Consider the following 20,002-nt stretch of genomic DNA (forward strand, 5'->3'; position numbering starts at 1 on the left):
AGATAAGTAATTGTGCTTTGTTTTTTTTTTCCTTATTGACTGTGACTAGAAAACCACTGAAATTGTGGCAGCATTTTGACTGAGTGATGAAATCAGTTAAACCAGAATGAGGTACTGTGGATAAACTACACAACTCAACCAAAATATTCTTCAACTTCTCTTTCTAGTATAAGAGTACATTTGATTCCATCAAATAAACATTTATTTGACCTGAAGCAACAGGATGTTTCTAGTATGCCAGATGTGGGGAGCTGGAAGGGAAAAGAATGGAGAAATGTAGATTTGGAGGCCAATATGTCTTAAGAAATAACCAGAAACTAGTAATCTAGTGTGAAACTAGGAAACATATTCACATTCAGTGTTAATTTGGGCTTTAAATAGAATCAGGTTTTGATACAACTCAAAAACTACACATTAAAAAGGAGTCCCACAAAAACATACTTGGTAGTCAAAAAGGCTAAATGATGGAGTTATCTGGTATGTCCCACGGGAAACAGTGTGGGCATTCCTGCTTTCAGGAGACAAAGATTCATGTGAGGAAGAGAATTCTTAAATTACAGGAAGACTTTTACGTTATATAGGATTTCCTTCAATTTGCCAAGTTCCCTTACATATATCATTATTTTTATAAAAATCTAATTTTCACTTAGCTTTTCAGGAGTTTCTCTGTAATTTAGAGCTGTAGCCCTTAGATCACAGAATAGAGATGAAGGATTTATTGAGCTTCAGAATTAGAGAGGTGTGCCCTCATTAATTCCTTCAGGACATAAGAGTCCTGCAGAAAGGACCTTGATGATTCAGTAGCAAAGGTAGATAGTCTCTGATAAATAAATAAATTAATTATTGTTCAAAAATCAAAGAACACTGTTAGGGTGATATAAATTACCGTGAGTTACTATTTACATTGGCTTGCAAATTTACAGATTCTTGGAAACCAAAGCTATATGTGTGTGTTTACTTAATAGTTGGTATTTTGGGATGGTTGTGGAATTAAGTAAAACATGAAAGTGATAAGTGCAGAGGATTTTTATTTAATTTTTTTATTTCATTTGACACATTACCTGAGGTTAAAGCCAAGTGCCCGATACAGGTAGAGAATTAGATACAGGTGCTGTAGATTTTGCAGGATGTGCATTTTGTAGTCTTTTCCTATATGCCTTCTTTGACTGGAAAAGAAAAAGATTCAGAGAAAGCGTGGCTACTTGACAATGTGGAAAATTGAGTGGTGGTGTGCTCATGGGATTTGTGGGGCCAAAGCCGCTATACCGCCTTTGCATGAGCTCATCAGGCCTCCCCGCTAAGGGGGCCTTCTGGCAGTGTGTTCTAACCAACTGCTGTGCCGCAAGAGTCCAGCAGCTGGTTTGAATTAGATTCCCTCTTCCAAATATTTCATAATCAAATCTGTAGGAAAAATTCTCCTGGACTTTATATTTTTTAAGGTCTGATTTGAGATTAGCAATCAAACTGAATATGAGGGAATACACCCTGACACTTTGCTCACATTCTGTATTACTTGGCTTGTATGTGGAGTAGTTTTGAAACTCATTTAACTCTTGCTGATGTAGCTAATGTGTAATTGGCATGTTGGTTCTACAGGGGTCAGCTCAGGGAGGTGGTTCTCAAATAATAATTTCATGGATCTCTGGGGATACCCTCTTCAGGGGTTCTGTAAGTTCAAAACTGTTTTCACAGTAATACTAACATGTTGTTTGCTTTTCTTACTGTTGACATTTGCACTGAGTGTGGTAAAACTGCTTGTACCTTATCATGAATCAAGGCAGTTGGTGCTGAACTGTATGGCCTTGCAGGGAGAAAACATGCCAGTTTAACCTCTAAATGCCTTTGCTGAGGCAGAAAATTGCTAGTTTTATTTAATCTCAGCCCTTGAGTATTCATCTTGTTGATAATCTGTGAGATAAAGGAGGAAGTGCTTAGAGTACACTTCTGCTGCATATCAAGGTGTGATGGTTTGTTGCAAAGAAAAGCATGTGTGGTTTTGTGAGCTGAACTCACTGGTTTTTTTTGTTTTTAATGGAACACCACTTTCCCTTCAAAAAAAAAAAAAAACACAACTGGCTGACAGACTATGGCTACTCAGACTTGGGTATTTGTCAGACTTTTTATTTTTTCTAAAATAAAATTCAAAATGAATTTGTCATTTAAAGAAAGCATTGATGGTATTTGTTAACAATTATAACTTTCTATCTTCCAAACAAAAAATTAGAATTCTGGAAAACTTGCATCTCTCACTATGAATTTTGACAGCTGCCTAGTACTTAAAGACTTATCTGATGAGATCAGTAGCAATATTAGCAAATGTGACTTTTTTTGTATAATAAAATGCTTTTAACATTTGGAAAATATGCATAACCCAATAAAAAAATATATTCCAAATGACCAATACATGATGCTGCAAAATCATGCAAGGGTAAAAAAGATCTATTCAAGCTGCAAGAGAGACCATTGGATTTTTTAATGTAACAAGATAATTGAGAGTTTCCTGGTGGCTCAGTGGTAAAGAATTTGCCTGCAATGCAGGAGCTGCAGGGAGAAGCAGGTTTGATCCCTGGCTTGGAAAGATCCCCTGGAGAAGGGCATGGCAACCCGCTCCAATATTCTTGCCTGGAAAGTCCCATGGATAAAAGAGCCTGGAGGTCTACAGTCCATGGGGTCCCAGAGTCGGACACAACTGGAGCAACTTAGCACACGTAAAAACTTTATTGATAAGGTTTCAGATCCTACCTTGAAACTAACCTTTAAGAAACTACTTGTTGATTTTTGGTTTGGTGAACAAGTGTGAAATGCATGTTTAGCAAATGTTAGGTACTGTATTTGAACCAATAAATGTGAATCCTTAAATGGTTTGGTGGACAGAAAGATAGCCACAATTATCTGAAATAGCTATTAAAAGACTCCTTCCTTGTCCTACTGCATACCTGTGTGAGGCTGGGTATACTTCAGCTACATACTGTGGCAGAATGCAGATACATGTAAGAGAATTCAGCTGTCTTTTATTAAGCTGTATATGAAAGAGATTTGAAGAAAATTAAAACAGTGCCAGTCTTCACATTCATTTAGTTTTGAAAAATATTATTTTTAATAAAAGTATGTTATTTATATTAGCACCTAATAGGTTTGTTATTTTTATTTTTAAATGAATTAATATTTTAAAGATTTATCAGTTTTAATTTCTCATTATAGTAAATATACTGTATTTCTTAATATAGTAAATGCGAAGAGCAGGTGGTGCACGGGGCTTCTCATTGCCATGGCTTCTCTAGATGCAGAGCACGGGCTCTAGGTGCGTGGGCTTCTGCAGTTGCGGCACATGGACTTACTAGTTGCAGCTTCTGGGCTCTAAAACACAGGCTCAGTAGTTGTGGCACATGGGTTAGTTGCTCTGCAGCATGTGGGATCTTCCTGGACCAGGGATCAAGCCTGTATCTCCTGCATTGGCGGCAGATTCTTTACCACTGAGCCACCAAGGAATCCCTAAAGTATGAAGTTTAATGCTTTTTAATATTTTCACAGAGTTATACAACTACCACAGTCAATATTAGGACACTTGAATCACCCCAAAAAGAAACTCTTTACCCATTAGCATTCACTCTTCATTTTTCTCTCACCCAGCCCTAAACAACCCAAAGTTGGCTATGGTTTTTTTTTTAGGTACACTTCATCTGAGTGAGGAAGTTCCCTTCTATTCCACATTTGTTGAGTGTTTTCAATTTTTGATTTGATTAAATGACTTTGGATTTGTTAAAATGTTTTTTCCATGTCTATTACAGTGATCTTGAAGGTTCTGTCCTTTATTCTACTTATATGGTTTTACTTATCAATTTATAAATAAATTTTAAAATAATTTTCAAATTGGATCAATTTATAAATAAATTACTATATTGATTTTGAATATTAAACCAACCTTGTACTCCTGAGATAAATCTTATTGGGCTTGCTAGGTTCAATTTGCTAATAATTTGATGAGAATTTTTGTGTCTTGTATTTATAAATTATCTTGGTCTGTAGTTTTTCTTTTCTTGAGATGTCTTCGGTCTGGGTATTAGGGTGTTACTGGCCTCATAGAAAGAGTCGGGGGATATTCCCTCCTCTTCTGTTTTTGGGAAGACTTTATAAAGAATTGGTACTGATTCTTCTTTAAATATTTCGTAGAATTCATCAGCAAAGCCATCTGGGATTAAGCTTTTCTTTGTGGGAAGCTTTTCACTATTAGTTGAAGGGATTTTTAAAATTCTTTAACAGTCATACTTTCTTAGACAATGTTCTGCCCTTTCCCTTTTATCTGAAAATATTTTTTAGTTCATGAATGTCACATTTCTTATCTTTGACCTTGAAACCCTATTCTTGTGAGCATCTCATGGGACAGAATATGTAGGACACATTGTAGAAACTAAGGCTCTTTCTTGCTTATGTTTCTCATGTTTCTTCTCTTCTCTGTTTTGTTTCATTGTTGTCCCATTCTTGATTTGACTGTTCTCCCCAGAATGATTTTTTTGGGCCATGCTGCACAGCCTGTGGGATCTTAGTTCCCTGGCCAGGGTTTGAACCCAGGCCACAGCAGTGAAAGTGCCGAATCCTACCCATTGGACTGCCAGGAAATTCCTGGAACTCACTTTTTTAAGTAAAATGATGGCACATCATTTTTTTTTTTTTTTTTTAGTAGAGTAGTATATTTTAAGTGAATGAGAGTCAAGAGCTGTAGCCAAGTAGTTCTAAAGTTTCTTTTTTATGATTGAATAATAGTCCATTGTATATACATGCCACATTTTATCTACTCATCAATTGATGGATATTTGAGCTATTGCCACTTTTAGGCTATTAAGAATAATGCTGATATGTACATTTGTGAACAAATTTTTATTCTAATATATGTTTTTATTTCTCTTGGGTACATACCTGGGAGTGGAATTGTTGGATCATATGGTACCTCTGTTTAACTTTTTGAAGAACCAGTCAGTTAAAAAAAGAAAAAATCATGGTCTATCTTTGGCCAATAGTAGCCTCTTCAGCTGGACTTCTGAGCCTTTTTGATAGGGCTTTTATATAAAAGTATTTGAGGACTTCCCCAGTGGTCTAGTGGTTAAGACTCCATGCTTCCACTGCAGGGGACATGGGTTCAATCCCTGGTCAGGGAAGTTCTGCATTGTGTGGCCCAAAAAGAAAAATTTGAGAATTGCCATATTAGCTGTTATGATAGAACATTTTGGACTTGTATATTTTCTGCTCTAGATCTGACATTCTCCAAGAGGCAATAAAAAGATCAGGTGTTGCCTGGGAAGAGAGAGGATAAGTAGGCAGTATACTGAGGATTTTCAGAGCAATGAAAATATTATAATGATGGCTATATGTCTTTATATTGATATATTTGTCCAAACCTGGATTTTGACTGATTATGATGTATTGGTATACATTTATCCTTGGTAAAAAAATTACCATTCTGGTGATACTGACAGTGGGGGAGGATATGCATGTTTGTGGCTTATTTCTTAATCAAAATTGAGTCTTTCTTTTTTTTTTTTTTTTGACATGCCTAGTCTCTTGGGAGGGTTTCCCTGGTGGCATTGCAAAGAGGCGGACACGACCGAGTGACTAAGCACAGTACAGCCTTTCATGGGAGCATGAAAAAGCTAATGGGAAATTGAGGTTCTTGGGCCATCTGGCCTAGTGTTCTGCTTGTGACACCAGGAGTCATTTTTATGGGAAAACAGAATACTATCTATGTCAAAGACTATAATCTTGTTTTGAGATATACTTACCTAAAAACTGCTGATGACACTTATAATTTTCTGCATTTTTATCAGCATAAATTGTTGAGATTGTCCTCTGACAGTGCATTAATGACTTTTGAACTTTGCTGTGCTTGTGGTCCTAGGCTGGTTCATTCTGGCTCTGGGTGTCGCTCACCCTCCCTTGGATCTGACCTGACGTTCGCCACCAGGACAGGCTCTCGGCAGGGCATCGAGATGCATCTCTTCAGGGTGGAGACACATCGGGATCTGTCCACCTGGACCCGGATGCTTGTTCAGGGCTGCCATGCAGCTGCTGAGTTGATCAAGGAAGTCTCTCTAGGTATAGATCCTGGCATTTCATTCCTAACAGTAATTAAATGGAACTGTCATTCTTTGTTTTAAATTGAAAATCATTATCCTGTGTTCCAGACTTAAAAATGTTCTGAAATAAGACACCTGAAGGTGATCATGATGGAAAGAAACTGGGTTTCTCTATTTCAGTAGCAAAGTTTTCATAAGTTTTTTATGTGACTCTGAACACATTCACAACAGTTTCTATACAAGATAACATGGCAGTTTTACTCATTATTTAAATATTTAATAATGTGAGGACTCACTTACTAAATACTAGGTGTATTGACCCTCTTGTTAAGATTTGGAACATGGACAGACACCCTTAAAAGTGTGACCATCTGGAAGAGCTTATAGCTGTAGAAAAGCGAAGAATCTGGAATTGGGGTTTCTGTTGCAAAGTTGGAAGAGGTGTGCCAGTGAGTACTGAAATGAGCATCTAAAGGAAATGACCCTGGTGGTCTCTTTCCATTGTTGAAGCGCCCTCTTGTGGCTTGTCTGTATGAATTTGAAGGGATGGGTTCATATGTGTGTATCTGTGTATATGGTATGTATAGGTATTTCCAGATTGCTTTTCATTTTAAGGAGAACAGAGAGTTGTCAAAATTAAGACACAATTGCAGTTTTTAATATGGTTGTGTCACAATTCTTCAGCTGTTTAGGATGTGCTCTGTATTTTCCTTACAACCACAATGATGGTTCAAGCAGTGACACCAATGACTAGATCCCGCCTTGGATTTTGACCAAAGTCACCATACCACACTGTCTTTCTCACTTGCCTGTCTCCCACCCATTGTGATTGGTCACCACATTGAGGACTGTGGGCTCTGGTTTTTGTCCTGGCCACAGAATGTGATTTCTGGGATGGAGAAGTCTTCAGTTGGACAGGCTGGATGCTCTGTGTCCTTGTGTGGAGTCCCAGGGGTCTGGCCAGCACACTTATCACTGGCACATGGGGTCACCATATCTTCAAGTATCTGGAGAGATATGCTTCCCAAAACAAAGAGTACAATGTGGCTTTTGAACATTTTTTAGTTTCGTGTTGTTCCTTTGGTGTCTGTAAATTTCATAATACAGGAAGCCAAAATCTATTTAGTCTTTGGCTCACAATTGTTTAAATACAAATGGCTTGAATAGAGAGAAAATAAGGACCACCTGGTTCCTTATATTTTTAAATGGACAAAAGAAACTTGTTTTTTGGTAATTTTGAATTTTTTTGTTCTCATTGACAACTCTATTTCAATATTTTACCTTGGTAATACTTTCATTTCCACAGTTCAAGTCAAGTACTTATTAATCACTTATTCTGTATTTAGAGCTTTCCAGACATACTAAACTGGCTGAAAGTAAATCACTCTGACAAGAACCAGGACGTCTTTGAAGTGTATGTGTGTGCACGTACTCACGCGTGGGGCAGGCACTTAGTCTGTCACATCTCTAATAGGACGTGCGTGCTTCGTGTGCATATGCACATATACACACGTACATAAAGAAGCCGGCATGTCCTTCAGATGCGCGTTACCACCTTCTTCTGTTAAATTGTTCGTTTCTTTTCTGAAGTAATTAATATTCAGAGTTCATTGTTCAAAACTCTCCTCTGTGAGTTATTCTTTTTCCTTATTTCTTGAACATGCCAGCTGCCTTGACTGAGTATTTTTCATGTCCAGTGAAAGGATACATTGGTCTGGTTATGAGGACTTGCTTGTTTGGGAACCATTCTTCCTGCTCACAGCCATGCTCCCTCTCTCGGCTCTGGCCCTTTGAGTGATGATAAGCGCAGCTCTCAGAGGAGTGTGTTAATTCCCATGGGGCAGAAGGCCTCTCACCAGTAGCCTCTATACTAACAATAAAACAGCTTAAGTGTTGGTGAAACAGGGACTTCACCAGTCTTGACAGGAGACATTTGCCAGTCTTGATGATCAGTTCTTTTGGTCCCATCAATTCAGATGTATCTTTTCGAATTTTATCTTTGGTAGGATTGACAGCGTGACTTTCCAACTACCAACCATGTAACTGCCCCTGAAAGGTGTCTCTACCTTTTCTCATTTGATTGTTCCTCCTTCTTGCCCACTCGAAACCTTCTTCCTACTCCTCACTGCCTATCAGATTTGACCACGTTTTCAGGCCTTTCTCAAGTCCCATTTCTCCAGGAAACCATTCCTCAACTTGGGCCTTACTGAGTTTAGTATTTAGTCACGTTCTATACCCTTTACCTTAAGCAGTTAGGGATTTCATGTCTACACCTGTCACTTAAGAGGTCTTGAGAGCAGAGACCATGCCTCTTACTTCTCCAGCACCACACAGAGCCTACTGTCTGCACAGTGTTCAGTTGATACTCACTGAATTGAACTGATTCAGATCAGATGTCAAGTAAAGTTATAGTAATTTCTTCCTCATCTCAATCAAGATGTTGACTTGAGTGACCAAAACAGAACTTATTTCAGAACATTCCAAATAGGTTAGGTATCATACATTCTCAGGAAGATTCTTTTCCCTTTTCTAAAGTCAGAAGAAGCGTTTGTCACTCTCTAACTGAAGTAGGAACTTCATTAGTGATGTCTGTTGCTTGTCTTCAATAGGCTGCACATTAAATGGCCAAGAGGTGAGACTTACCGTCCACTATGAAAGTGGGTTCACTATCTCCAGGGAAAATGGAGGTTCCAGTAGCGTCTTGTACCGCTACCCCTTTGAAAGGCTGAAAATGTCTGCTGATGATGGCATCAGAAATCTGTATCTGGATTTTGGTGGACCCGAAGGAGAACTGGTAAGCATGTTTCTGAAAAACATGTTTATTCTAATAGATATTCTCTTTCTTATCATTTTTTACCTCTTGTTATAGAAAATTATGGACTTTCCATCTAATATTCCATTTGGAGACAAGGAAATTCTTCTTCAGGTTTCAAAGATGTATGGGTTTGGCTTTGGGATTTTGTTTTGTGTTTTCCCCACATTAGGAAATCATTGCCTATTTAAAGTTTTGTTTGAGTATCAGCAGGAAAAATTAGATAACCTTGTAAGAAACAGGCTTTTGTCAAATGTAAGATATAAAATACTACGCCTCGCAAACTTTAATAAATGAGTTCTATCCATTGCTGTTATCAGCAATTTGTTGGGATAAGAGTTAAAAGTAATAGTGACTTAGTTGCTATAGAAATTCTGCTGGTCAGAAAAAAAAAATGCAAAGATATGGCCATACACCCATCATCTGTTTTGACTTCCTTGTCCTTTAAAGGAAATACCCACAGGAATTCTTGAGTCCCCTTGGAGAACTAGAGAAGTGTGTCGAGGGTACTTCAGAAATCTGAAATTATGATAAAGGATTCAAAAAGTCATGCCTCTGTGTCTTACGGTATTGAGCCAGTAGTTCAAGTCTTGTCTTATATTTGTAATCTTATGTCTATTGATACAGTCACAACAGGTATAAATTTGGAAAACAGAAACTTGAAATTTTAGAACTAACAGAGATCTTAGGGATAATATAGTTCAAACTCCAAATGAGAAAACTATGACTAGAAATCTTCTTTTAAATGATGAACCTTTAGGAAACTATGGATAGCCATGGACTTCAAAAGCCTGTTGAAGCCTGTTCATCTGTCAGCTGTCCAAATTAGAGGCCTGTGCTTAGGAAGGTATAACTAGCCCACCCAACTAGCTTCAAGATTTGCCATTCCCACCACAAACTGATAAGGGGTGTCAAAAATCTTAATAGATGATCATACTTCAGCTGAATTCACTGTGATTTCCTGTGGGAAATATACTTACAGTTAGTGGTTTCCATATAGGATATTCCTCTTTTCTTTACCTCTTCTACTTTTAAGTTCTTCCTATCTGGCATGGTGGAATCTAGTACACCACTAAGAGTGTCCTAATTGTGGATGTGAACTCTCACGCTAGTGTTTAATTGTGCCATGGAATAGCCTTACTTCTGAATATACTTCCATTTGCAGCTCTAATTGCCCGTGTGGCCATAAATCTGGCACATCCTTTATCCAAGTTCTTTTTAAAATGTAGAACACAAAAAAGTGTTTCCCTGGTGATCCAGTGGTTAAGAATCCACCTTGCAATGCAAGGGACACAGATTCAATTCGTGGTCCAGGAAGATCCCACATGCCAGGGACCACCTAAGCCTGTGTGCCACAGTTACTAAGCCAGCACGCTAGAGCCTGTGAGCTGTGACTACTGAAGCCCGAGCTCTCCTTCGCCCATGCTCTGCAATAAGAGAAGCCCCTGAAATGAGAAGCCCAACCACAAGGATGGGTAGCCCCCACTCGCCACAACCAGAGAAAATTTTCCTTCTCAAAGAAGCGAAGACCCAGTGCAGCCAAAAAATTAATGAATAAATCTTTTTTTTTAAGTAGAATATCATGTTCAAATTTGTTTACTTTGCACATTTGTATATTAAAGCATCTCTGTATAGTAGTGACAATCAATGTCCTTTCTCCACAGACCATGGACCTGCACTCCTGTCCGAAGCCGATTGTATTTGTGTTGCACACATTCTTGTCGGCCAAAGTCACTCGCATGGGACTGCTTGTATGAGCAGCAAAAAAAAAAATCAGTTAAAGAGCCTTGAATGTCATAAGAAGTATTTCCACCTCAGAAAAAAAAAAAAAAAGCACAAACAGAAAGCTCTTTGCTCCCTCCCCCAGCACAGTGCCTTGACAAGGACCTGCAGATCACTGCTGAACTTACCGTGTTTGAAGAAGAGCTTGCTCTTTACAAGCTACCTTGGCCAGAAATTCTAGGACTCTAGTAAGCTCCAAAATGAATCTGTTAATTTATTGTCTCGTCTCCTAATGTGATTTCTAAGTAATTAGGTTTATATCCCTTGTTAAGAAGGGTGGCTCATTCATTTTCATTTTGGGCATAATCAAACATCTGAGCGTTTTCTTCTCCTCCTTCCAATAGAATTTATTTCAGGCTTAACCTTGACCACTTACTTAGAACAACCATCCCTTCACAGGTGCTAGTTTGCAGCAGCCTGGGCTTCTTGGTCACTCCGTGTAGGTTAGACATTTGATTGGAATTTACTGTCCTCATTTACTCCTCCTACCCTCGGAAGTCCTTGAAATGCATCACCAAAGGGTTCTTCACATGTCCTGGCTCTCCCTGTATCCTACCCTGACCATCATGTCCCGCCACGCCCCTGGCTTTGCCACGCCTAAGTGCTCACTTTAGGACTTAGAACTTAGGAGATTTGATTTGCCTTGCTTTCCACTCCCTATCTGGTAGTGACCAACTTGAAGAGCAAGTTGGTAACCACTGCTCTGAAAGCAAAGTTTTGCTTGTTTTAGGATTTTCTGATTTTTCTCTTTGGTAGGAGCCAGGGGTAAGATTTCTTTTAAAAGAAAATCCTCATTAGCTGAAGCCATTTTTTTATTGCCGACCAAATGTGCCTTTGGTGAGGGTTAATGGAGCTTTATTAGTCACTGTTTGAATAACTGGATATCACTGCCATTCCAGGGAAGTCATCTATCCTAATTTTGAGGAACAGTCTTTGAGGTGGGTTTCCTTAGTGTGGTATCTTTTCCAACTGGTAGATCTTTTGAAGCAAGATAAATCCTATAGAGCCAGCTTGTTTTATAGAGTACACATCAGTGAAGCAGCACACCGTCAGCACAAACACCGTGTCGCGTCGCTTTGGGCTGTGTGAGCCCAGGCAGGATCCAGGCCCAGGCCCTCTCCCTCCAGGGCAGCAGAGCGGCGTCCATCAGCACTGCTCACTCAGCGCTGGCTCCGTCACGCCTCCTGCAGCGGGCAGGGCACCGAGACCTTGGAACAGCTGCCTGGGCTTCGCTGAGCCTCACCCGATGTGTCATCAGGAGACCACAGCAGCAGCGAAAGGGCTGGTTCTGCCGTACTGGAGAATCACATTCAGCTTTCTTTTCCTAATTATGAAAGAGGTATATATCTGAAACCATTTACAACAGTATAATAGCTATATAAAATGTCAAGGTTAGTACAGTCCCCAGATCCAAAAGAAAAGATAACACTGACTTGGCTGTTCTCTGTGCTCTCTGGGGAGGGGTCTAGGAATAGTTCTCATTTACTAGAGTTATCAGGAATGCCATAGAGGATGTGTGTACTATGGAGGGTGTTAGAGGATAGCAATCCAAAGATAAGAAGAAGAAAAAAAAAAAAACCACCCACAAATGTACGTTTGCAAAGAGCTATTTGGTTTGAGTGCAGACTGACCTATAGGCAGGACATATAAAAGAGCAGACCAATGAGCAGAGATGGTTCAAGTTAGACTTTGTAAACTCATTGTCCTCCCTCCACCCCATAAGTCAGTTCTTCTCCCAGCTCCAGTCCCCAAAATGTTCTACTTAAAACTGGAAATTGAAATCTAGGCTGGAATATAACTTCTAAGAGCTTTTCTTAATGTTTTGAAATTTCATAAATCTAAGTTTGGTTTCATCTGGGATATGTTGCAAGTCAGAAAAAAAGAAAATATCTTGAAGATCCAGCCAAGATTTCCGGAAGCAGAATATCAACACAAAATACCCTCAGATAAGTAAGCTTAGACACTTTTTGCAGTGAGAGTAATATTAATCTGAGAAGTTGAACAATACAGTCATAGACTTACACAGCAAAGCCATTTGGTGAGGTTTTCTGTGTTAGTACGAAAGGCTAATAAGCCACTGAGAATTTTTTTCTGGGGGAACTTCTGAGCCACCCGCTCATTTCTTTTATGGAAAAGATCTGTTAAAGAGTTGTGATTTAAACGTGCACAGGAGAGGTAAGCATTGTGTGCATTTTGGCTCATTTTGCTCAAGCTTTAACTGTCATAGCACCAAGATCCCTAGGTTTCTTAGCATCTTTTGAGTCTTGATGCAAAATGAAAGTGTATGGGGGGTTTCCTTTTACCACAAGCACCCCCAAGAACAAGAGCCCTTCAGCTGCTTGTTTAACAAATGTCAGCAGCTTTCCAATCATGGGTGACCAGGTTGTTCTTCAAATAAGTGTGTTTGTGGGACTCTCATACCACAAATCAGGTGCTTTTTATGAATGAGACAGCCTTGGTAAATAGCTATTTTGTATCAAGATGCCAAAATGTGGCAAATTATCTTCAAATGGTAACTGCAGATGGGCAGTTTTGATATTTCACCTCTTTTCTAGAACAGCTGACTTTTCATTTCTCTTTGATTTTGAATTAGGAAGACTGTTGAGGATGTGGTGGGCTTCCCTGTGTCAAGTGGAAGGGAGCCGCAGAGTAGCATCCCCTCGTTCCGATGGACCCATCCTGTGTCCTCGGGACCCACCTGAGGGTGTAGATGTCTTCTCCACATTCCACACGGATGGCTACAAGCAGCCAGCTGGGGTGTGAGCTTTCCTCCTCCTCATTCTCTAAAACTTCCTCCCTCCCTCTCCAAAAAAGCAAAAGGAAAGGAAGAAAAGGCTCAATTATACTTTTGTTGGAAAATGTGAGTCCTTTCCTCAAGTCTTCAAACAAACCTTACCTGGAAATTATATCTAATATTTTATATGAAGAAATACTTTAATGTATGTTACACAGTATTTATTAGGTAGTCGTAACTGTAAACTCACCTACCTAGAAAAGTTTCAGATTAAATATTGGGACATGTACAGGAATCAGAAATATTACTTTGAAGGTCATTTGCCTATTTTAAAGCCATGTTTTAGCACCTTTTAGGCTAGGTGAAGTCTGATAGTGCCTGTTCCTGTCATCTACTCTCACAAAGTTATTGAAAATTATTGCATGCAGGAAAGATCAAACTGTTTATTTCCTATATTTTTATAAGTGGAAAAATCTCTCTGACCAACAAGTCATTAAAGTTGTTACTGATTATTCTCTTTATTTATCATCCTAACAGAATGGTAACAAAGCTTTTTTCAGCTGATTACATGCACTTAGCTAATAAACCAAAATTTACTCTTTAAAAAAAATTTAAGCTGTGTGGAATATGGACAAGACTACATTTCACTGTAAATGGTTTTGATGGACAAAAGTGTGTCCACTTTTGAGAAAAGGTTATAATGGATTGTTTTTAATTTTGAGAGAACCTCCAGTCTTCTTGTTTAATTTATATCCATATTTTTAAATTCAAAGTATCTTGTAAGCTGCTATGCAAAATCTATTAAAAGCCCTACCTACTTAAAAAGTTAAACATTTTTGAAGTTTTCAGGGAAGACCTGTAGACTTAAGCACTTTCTCTGCTTTTTTTTTTTCTTATATCTTAGACACGCTGAATTATGTTCTTATTATTTTCACTGGTTATAAGCTATTGATTGTACATAATATTTAAACCATCCAAATATCCAGCATACATTTCCATGTCACTGCCATCCACTATTGATGCTGTGAATGAAATGGCTGGTTAGAAAGCCAAAGGTCTTTTTTTTTCCCCAATATCCAATGAAGAAGTAAAATGCCAGATCTCTTTCGTCTCAAAGCATACTGAGATCTGCATATCTGTGTAAGGAAGAGAGACTGATTTGGGATTCTGCTTAAACTTTAAGTTGAATTTGTTATAGTCATATTCATTTGTTTTACCGATGTCTATCAGATATATTACATGCCAAGTGGTACTACATCCTGTTGGAAATATGTTTCATTTAAATTTGAATTCTTATCATGGCTTTTTTTTTTTTTTCTCCATTAGATCAAAGTAGAGGAATCTGCCATTTTCTACCATTCTATGTCCCTATTTTATTTGCCTGGTGATCTAGAATTATTTTGTTATGCACACTGTCTTTAAAAACGGACAGCAGCAGTCCTCCCACCCCCGCTCACCTTTTTAAGCTATATGTTTCATTGTGCTGGGCCTGGAGGCACTCCTTAACTGTGTGATGATGGACAATTCTAAAATAATTATGCTGTATATCAGGATTATGTGTTTTTGAGCAATAGAGCTACTTCTATGGTATAATAATATTAAGTGAAGTTTATTTTACACTAGTAATAGACTACATAGGTGGTTGATTTGAAACCCTTTCCCTAAAGCACACACATACACAAGCATACTTCTAGCAGATCAGTATTTTCCAGTTAAGGTAAGGTACAATTAATAGACACATAGAACACATCTGTCTCTTCAACACTAGCTAAACTGCCAACTGGAAGAATGGTTGTTATGTATTAACTTTAAAAAATATCTTAACAAGATTTCTTCTTTTATAAACTTGAGCTGAATTTCTTGTCACCTCTGTTCTTACTTTCCACTTTAGCTGACTGAACCAAAGCTTATTCTGGTTTTAAAAGTAAATGTATCCTTGATGTAATGCATAAATATGGCGTTTATTGCTTGCTCTCCGATGAACATTTTATTGTATTCAACAAAAGTCTACCATATGACCTATAATCTTTGAATTGCCACAAAATAGATTGGTTGAAACTAAAAAGATGTAACAGAGAAATGATGCTTCATTTTATTGTAAAATTAGGTATTCTGATAGATTTCTAACTTCTGTGTCCTGGAAGTACTTTGGCTCAGTTTAATAATAATCTTACCTCCATGCCATTGACACAAATGCAAAATTTTTTGAGTCCCTCTTTATCCTAGTCCCATATAGACCCTTGGATCCTAATTATCACCTCTTCCAAGGTGACATAAGTCCCTAATGAATAGACAAAAGGTTCTTTGGGGCCCTAGAGAAATTTTTGAAATGTCAAATCTAGTTAATTATATATTAATTCATGAATTCTTTCATCTAATAAGCATTTATTCATGTGCAGTTCTTCACAGGCACTCTGAAGGGTCCAAAAGAAAATTCCTGCCCTCAAGCAACACCTCATCCATTATTTCTCAGTCATACCATGCCATCTATTTATCAGTCAGAGGTTAAGTCATTAACCACCTCATATTTTTACCAAAGTAAACCTCCAGTTCTGCTCACCTGGCAGACTGGACAGTGTTTAAAAGGATGCTCAGTCACTGGTCTATGCCAGCATGAAAGAACTCCAAGCACATTTAAGAAGGTTGGTCTTTTCATCATGCATCTTTTTTTTTTAATGCAAAATCAGACTTAAGTTTGGGATGCAGAATAGTGTAGAATATTCTTAGTAAGGCAAATCACAACTAAAAGTAAGCTCTGTTGCCCTAAGTGGATCAATGAGAAAGTCTTTTTAAAGAAATACTTGTCTATCAACAGAAGAGATCAGTGTATATTTTATCTACCCCCCTTTGTAGATTCTGCTGATCCAATCATTTCCACACTTACAGCTTTTAAACATCTCATTTGCTCAAACTCCTTACATGTGATAGATAGACTGTTGCTTCATCTGAGAAATCAAAATAATGAAGATATTTAAAACTTAGCAAAATTTCACTTACTCTAGAACACTTGGGCATTCAAACTCAGTAAAAAGGGCACCTTACAAAAATAAGGGAGGTTGCATGAGTTTTTCCGTTTTTTCCTTCAGTATCAGTCCCTTCTATCCAGCCTGCCTCCCATCTGTCACTAGAGGCAGCCTTTCGGTCACAGCCTTTGTCATGCCCAGAAAGGCGCTGAAGTGTCAGTGACTGGAATGGCGCAGGGAGCACATCCTCCTGGGCTCCCTCTCCACGGTTTTCAGTGTCCCGTAGTTGTGCACAGAATTTAGGTCATGCCTTTAATGTCTTGGTCTTGACTTTAAACCGCCCCCTTTGACAATCAGGTGCTAATGATGCTGTTGGAACCAGCCTGTATTGTGAGTGTCTGTACTGCCTAGGCGGGAAGAAGTGCTTTCCTTCTATCAGTCCTGTTCAGGTGGGTGTCAGTTACATTTTGTCACCTCTTGTTTTGTGAATTAATAGAATTTGGAGGAAAAGAAATGATTTAAGCTACAAGTTTGGGGTTTGGTACAGTCATCAATCTTGATGACACTCTTCGTACTTTAAACCAAATCTTCTCTATCATAAGAACCAATTTCCAACTGTTTTTCTCTAGTTTGGACTCCAGTGTTATGTTTTACAGTCTGGGTAACACTGTAACACTGATGGGTTCAGCGTGATAAGACCTGGGTACCCAAAGAATCTGTTTCCTTTGTGGTACCAGACCCAAGGTCTTTTAGAAACTAATGTGGCAAAACACCACCTATAAAGGCCTGTTTTGGCTGATCTGTGCAAACTCTGATTATACCCTCTTGTATGTATTCTGTCCCACACAACTCTCGTTTTTTTAAGTATTAAGACCTAGAAAGCTAGCATAACACTTCTACAAGGAGTTAAAAGTATGTGATATTCTGTTTTTTTCCTTCCTTTTGGAATCCTGTATTTAAACAAGACTTCTTTTTAAGTATTGTTTAAAATTTAGGTCTCAAGTCTTCTGGCATTACCAGATTACCAAATCAAAACCCATGGTGTAAAACAGGGCAGTATTTGTGTTCTTAATAATGAGAAAGCTTTATGTGTACTCTGTAAGTATAATGCATAGACAACACTTTCCCTTGAGTTGCACATCAACATAGAGCATTGTACATTACAATGAGGTTTGTAACTTAAGGGTATTATATATATAAATACATATATACCTTTGTAACCTTTATACTGTAAATAAAAGAATTGCTTTTAGACTTGTTTTTTCACTTTTTAATATTAAAATAGTTTCAAACTTACAGGAAAGTTTTAAGAACAGTACAAAGGGGCTTCCCTGGTGGCTCAGTGATAAAGAATCCACCCGCCAATGCAGGAGACAGGTTCAATCCCTGATCCAGGAAGATCCCACATGCCAGTGCACCACAACTACTGATCATGTGCTCTTGAGCCCATGAGCCGGAATTGCTGAGCCCATGCACCACCACAACTGAAGCCCGTGTGCCTAGAGCCTTGTTCTGCAACAGGAGAAGCCACTGCAATGAGAAGCCTGCACACCACAACATGAGAAAGCCCAAGTGTAGCAATAAAGTCCCAGCGCAGCCAAAAATAAATAATCTTAAAAAAAAAAAAAAAAGTACAAAGAACTCCTGCATCCTCATCACCCAAATTTCCCGAATGTTAACATCTTGCCACATTTGTTCCATTACCCTGTCGTTTTTTTCTGACATGATGCTCATCACCCTTAAATTCTCTAGTGTGTACTTTGCAAACACAAGGACATTCTCCTGTACTGCCACCCTACAGCCCTCCCAATCAGGAAGTCGGCTTTGGCTCAGCACTACCACCCATCCAAAGACCCCACTTAATGGTGCCAGTCTTCCCAACAATGAATGTCTCCATTTCCTTCCTGGCACAGGATCCTATCCAGTATCACATGTGTTTGGTTGTCACATCTTAGCTTCTTCTGATGCCATTTTTAAACATATTTAGGGCAACTCCAAACTCTTAAAAACTTAGTTTTTGTTCTAGTTCTACCACTGACCATCTGTGTGATGGGAGCTTAATCACTGGATCAGTCTGAGCTTTATCATACGTTCAGTCACACAGAGGAAAGTGAGGTGAGAGTTTCTCAGGAATCTTGCTAGGAGATCAGTGCTCCATTTATTTTGGTATCATTCACTTTGTGTGATATCTCAGCATAATTTTGCCCTGGCCTTACCTCTCCGAAACGTTACAATCCTAAACCTTGTTTTTATTCCTCCTCCCCCACACTGTTCTTGCTCTCAACCAAGAAGCTCCTTAACAAATTGCTCAGGACCCATTCTTGGCATGAGCCAGTCTGATTTTATGAAGTTGTACGGGCTAAGCAGAGTTGACTTACTGGTCCAAGCTTGGGTTTACAACTGTCACATTCTCAGTGTCATTAGAACCCAATATAGTAAAGTACTGTGTGAGAAACAACAAATTAGGCAACCACTGTAGAGGACAGTGTGAAGGTTCCTTAAAAATTATAGATTAAAAAAAAAATTACAGATTTACCATATGATCCAGCAATCCCACTCCTGGGCATATATCCAGAAAAGATGAAAACTCTAATTTGAAAAGGTACATGCACCCCAATATTCATAGCAGCACTATTCACAATAACCAAGTCATGGAATCAACCTAAATGGCTGGTGACAAGAGGAATGGATAAAGAAGATGTGGTACATATATACAACAGAATACTACTCAGCCATAAAAAAAGAATGACATAATGCCATTTGCAGTAAAATGGATGAACCTGATGGGCCTAGAAATGATCATGTACCTTCCAGATGACTCAGTAGTAAAGAATCCACCTGCAATGCTGAAAACGAGGGTTTGATCTCTGGGTCAGGAAGATCCCCTGAAGGAGGAAATGGCAACCCACTCCAGTATTCTTGCCAGGAAAATCCCACGGACAGAGAAGCCCGGAGGGCCACAGTCCATGGGGCCACAAAAGAGTCAAACACAATTTATAGACTATACAACAACAACAACGGAGATGATCATACAAAGTGAAATCAGAAAGAGAAAGATACACTACTTATATGTGGAATCTTAAAAAATGGTACAAGTGAATGTATTTACAAGACAGAAATAGTCATAGACATAGAAAACAGTTACTAAAGCAGGAAAGGGGAATGATAAATTAGGAGTTTGGGATTAACAGATACACAAATTGTCACCTCTATACATTTATAGAGTTGCCACCCTTAACCAGCTTTGTTCACTTGAAATGATTTCAAACCATCCTTACTCTCCTCAAACCCCAAGCCTTCCACCTTCTCTCCCTCTAACAGCAGATTCTCTTTTCTTCTAATTCACCAAGAAAACAGAAGCCATCCAAAGGTACTCTCCCAACTTGTTGTTATCTTCTGCCCAGCCTAGGTAGGCACCTATCTTCTCCGCTGCCACTTTACTGTCTGCAGCCAATGCATCCACCTAGGCTTTGGTCCCATTCCCATCGGCTAGCTTTCTTTAGTGGATTCTTCCTATTGGTTTTTAAACACGCAGCGCTTCTGTTAATAACCAATCTGCTATGCTTAAGATCTCCTGGGCAGAGCCCCCAGGTTTGGAGACTTAAGAAAATCACTTTCCTAGGGAGAAAAGGAATATAAAGGA

General features: G+C 38.7%; 1 protein-coding gene across 1 annotated transcript in view; it reads left to right on the top strand.

Annotated features, from left to right (window-relative positions):
• SNTB2 (syntrophin beta 2) overlaps window positions 1–17,611 on the top strand; it is a 70,071-nt gene extending 52,460 nt beyond the window's left edge. Inside the window, exons 5-7 of the mRNA XM_061138826.1 lie at window positions 5,891–6,087; window positions 8,678–8,862; window positions 10,545–17,611. Of these exons, the coding sequence (XP_060994809.1) occupies window positions 5,891–6,087; window positions 8,678–8,862; window positions 10,545–10,637 (475 nt within the window). The 3' untranslated portion in view covers window positions 10,638–17,611. The remainder of the gene's footprint in view (window positions 1–5,890; window positions 6,088–8,677; window positions 8,863–10,544) is intronic.
• Window positions 17,612–20,002: the final 2,391 nt, after the last annotated feature.

Source organism: Dama dama, chromosome 4 (assembly GCF_033118175.1).
Source record: "Dama dama isolate Ldn47 chromosome 4, ASM3311817v1, whole genome shotgun sequence".
In the NCBI taxonomy this organism is placed as follows: Eukaryota; Metazoa; Chordata; class Mammalia; order Artiodactyla; family Cervidae; genus Dama; species Dama dama.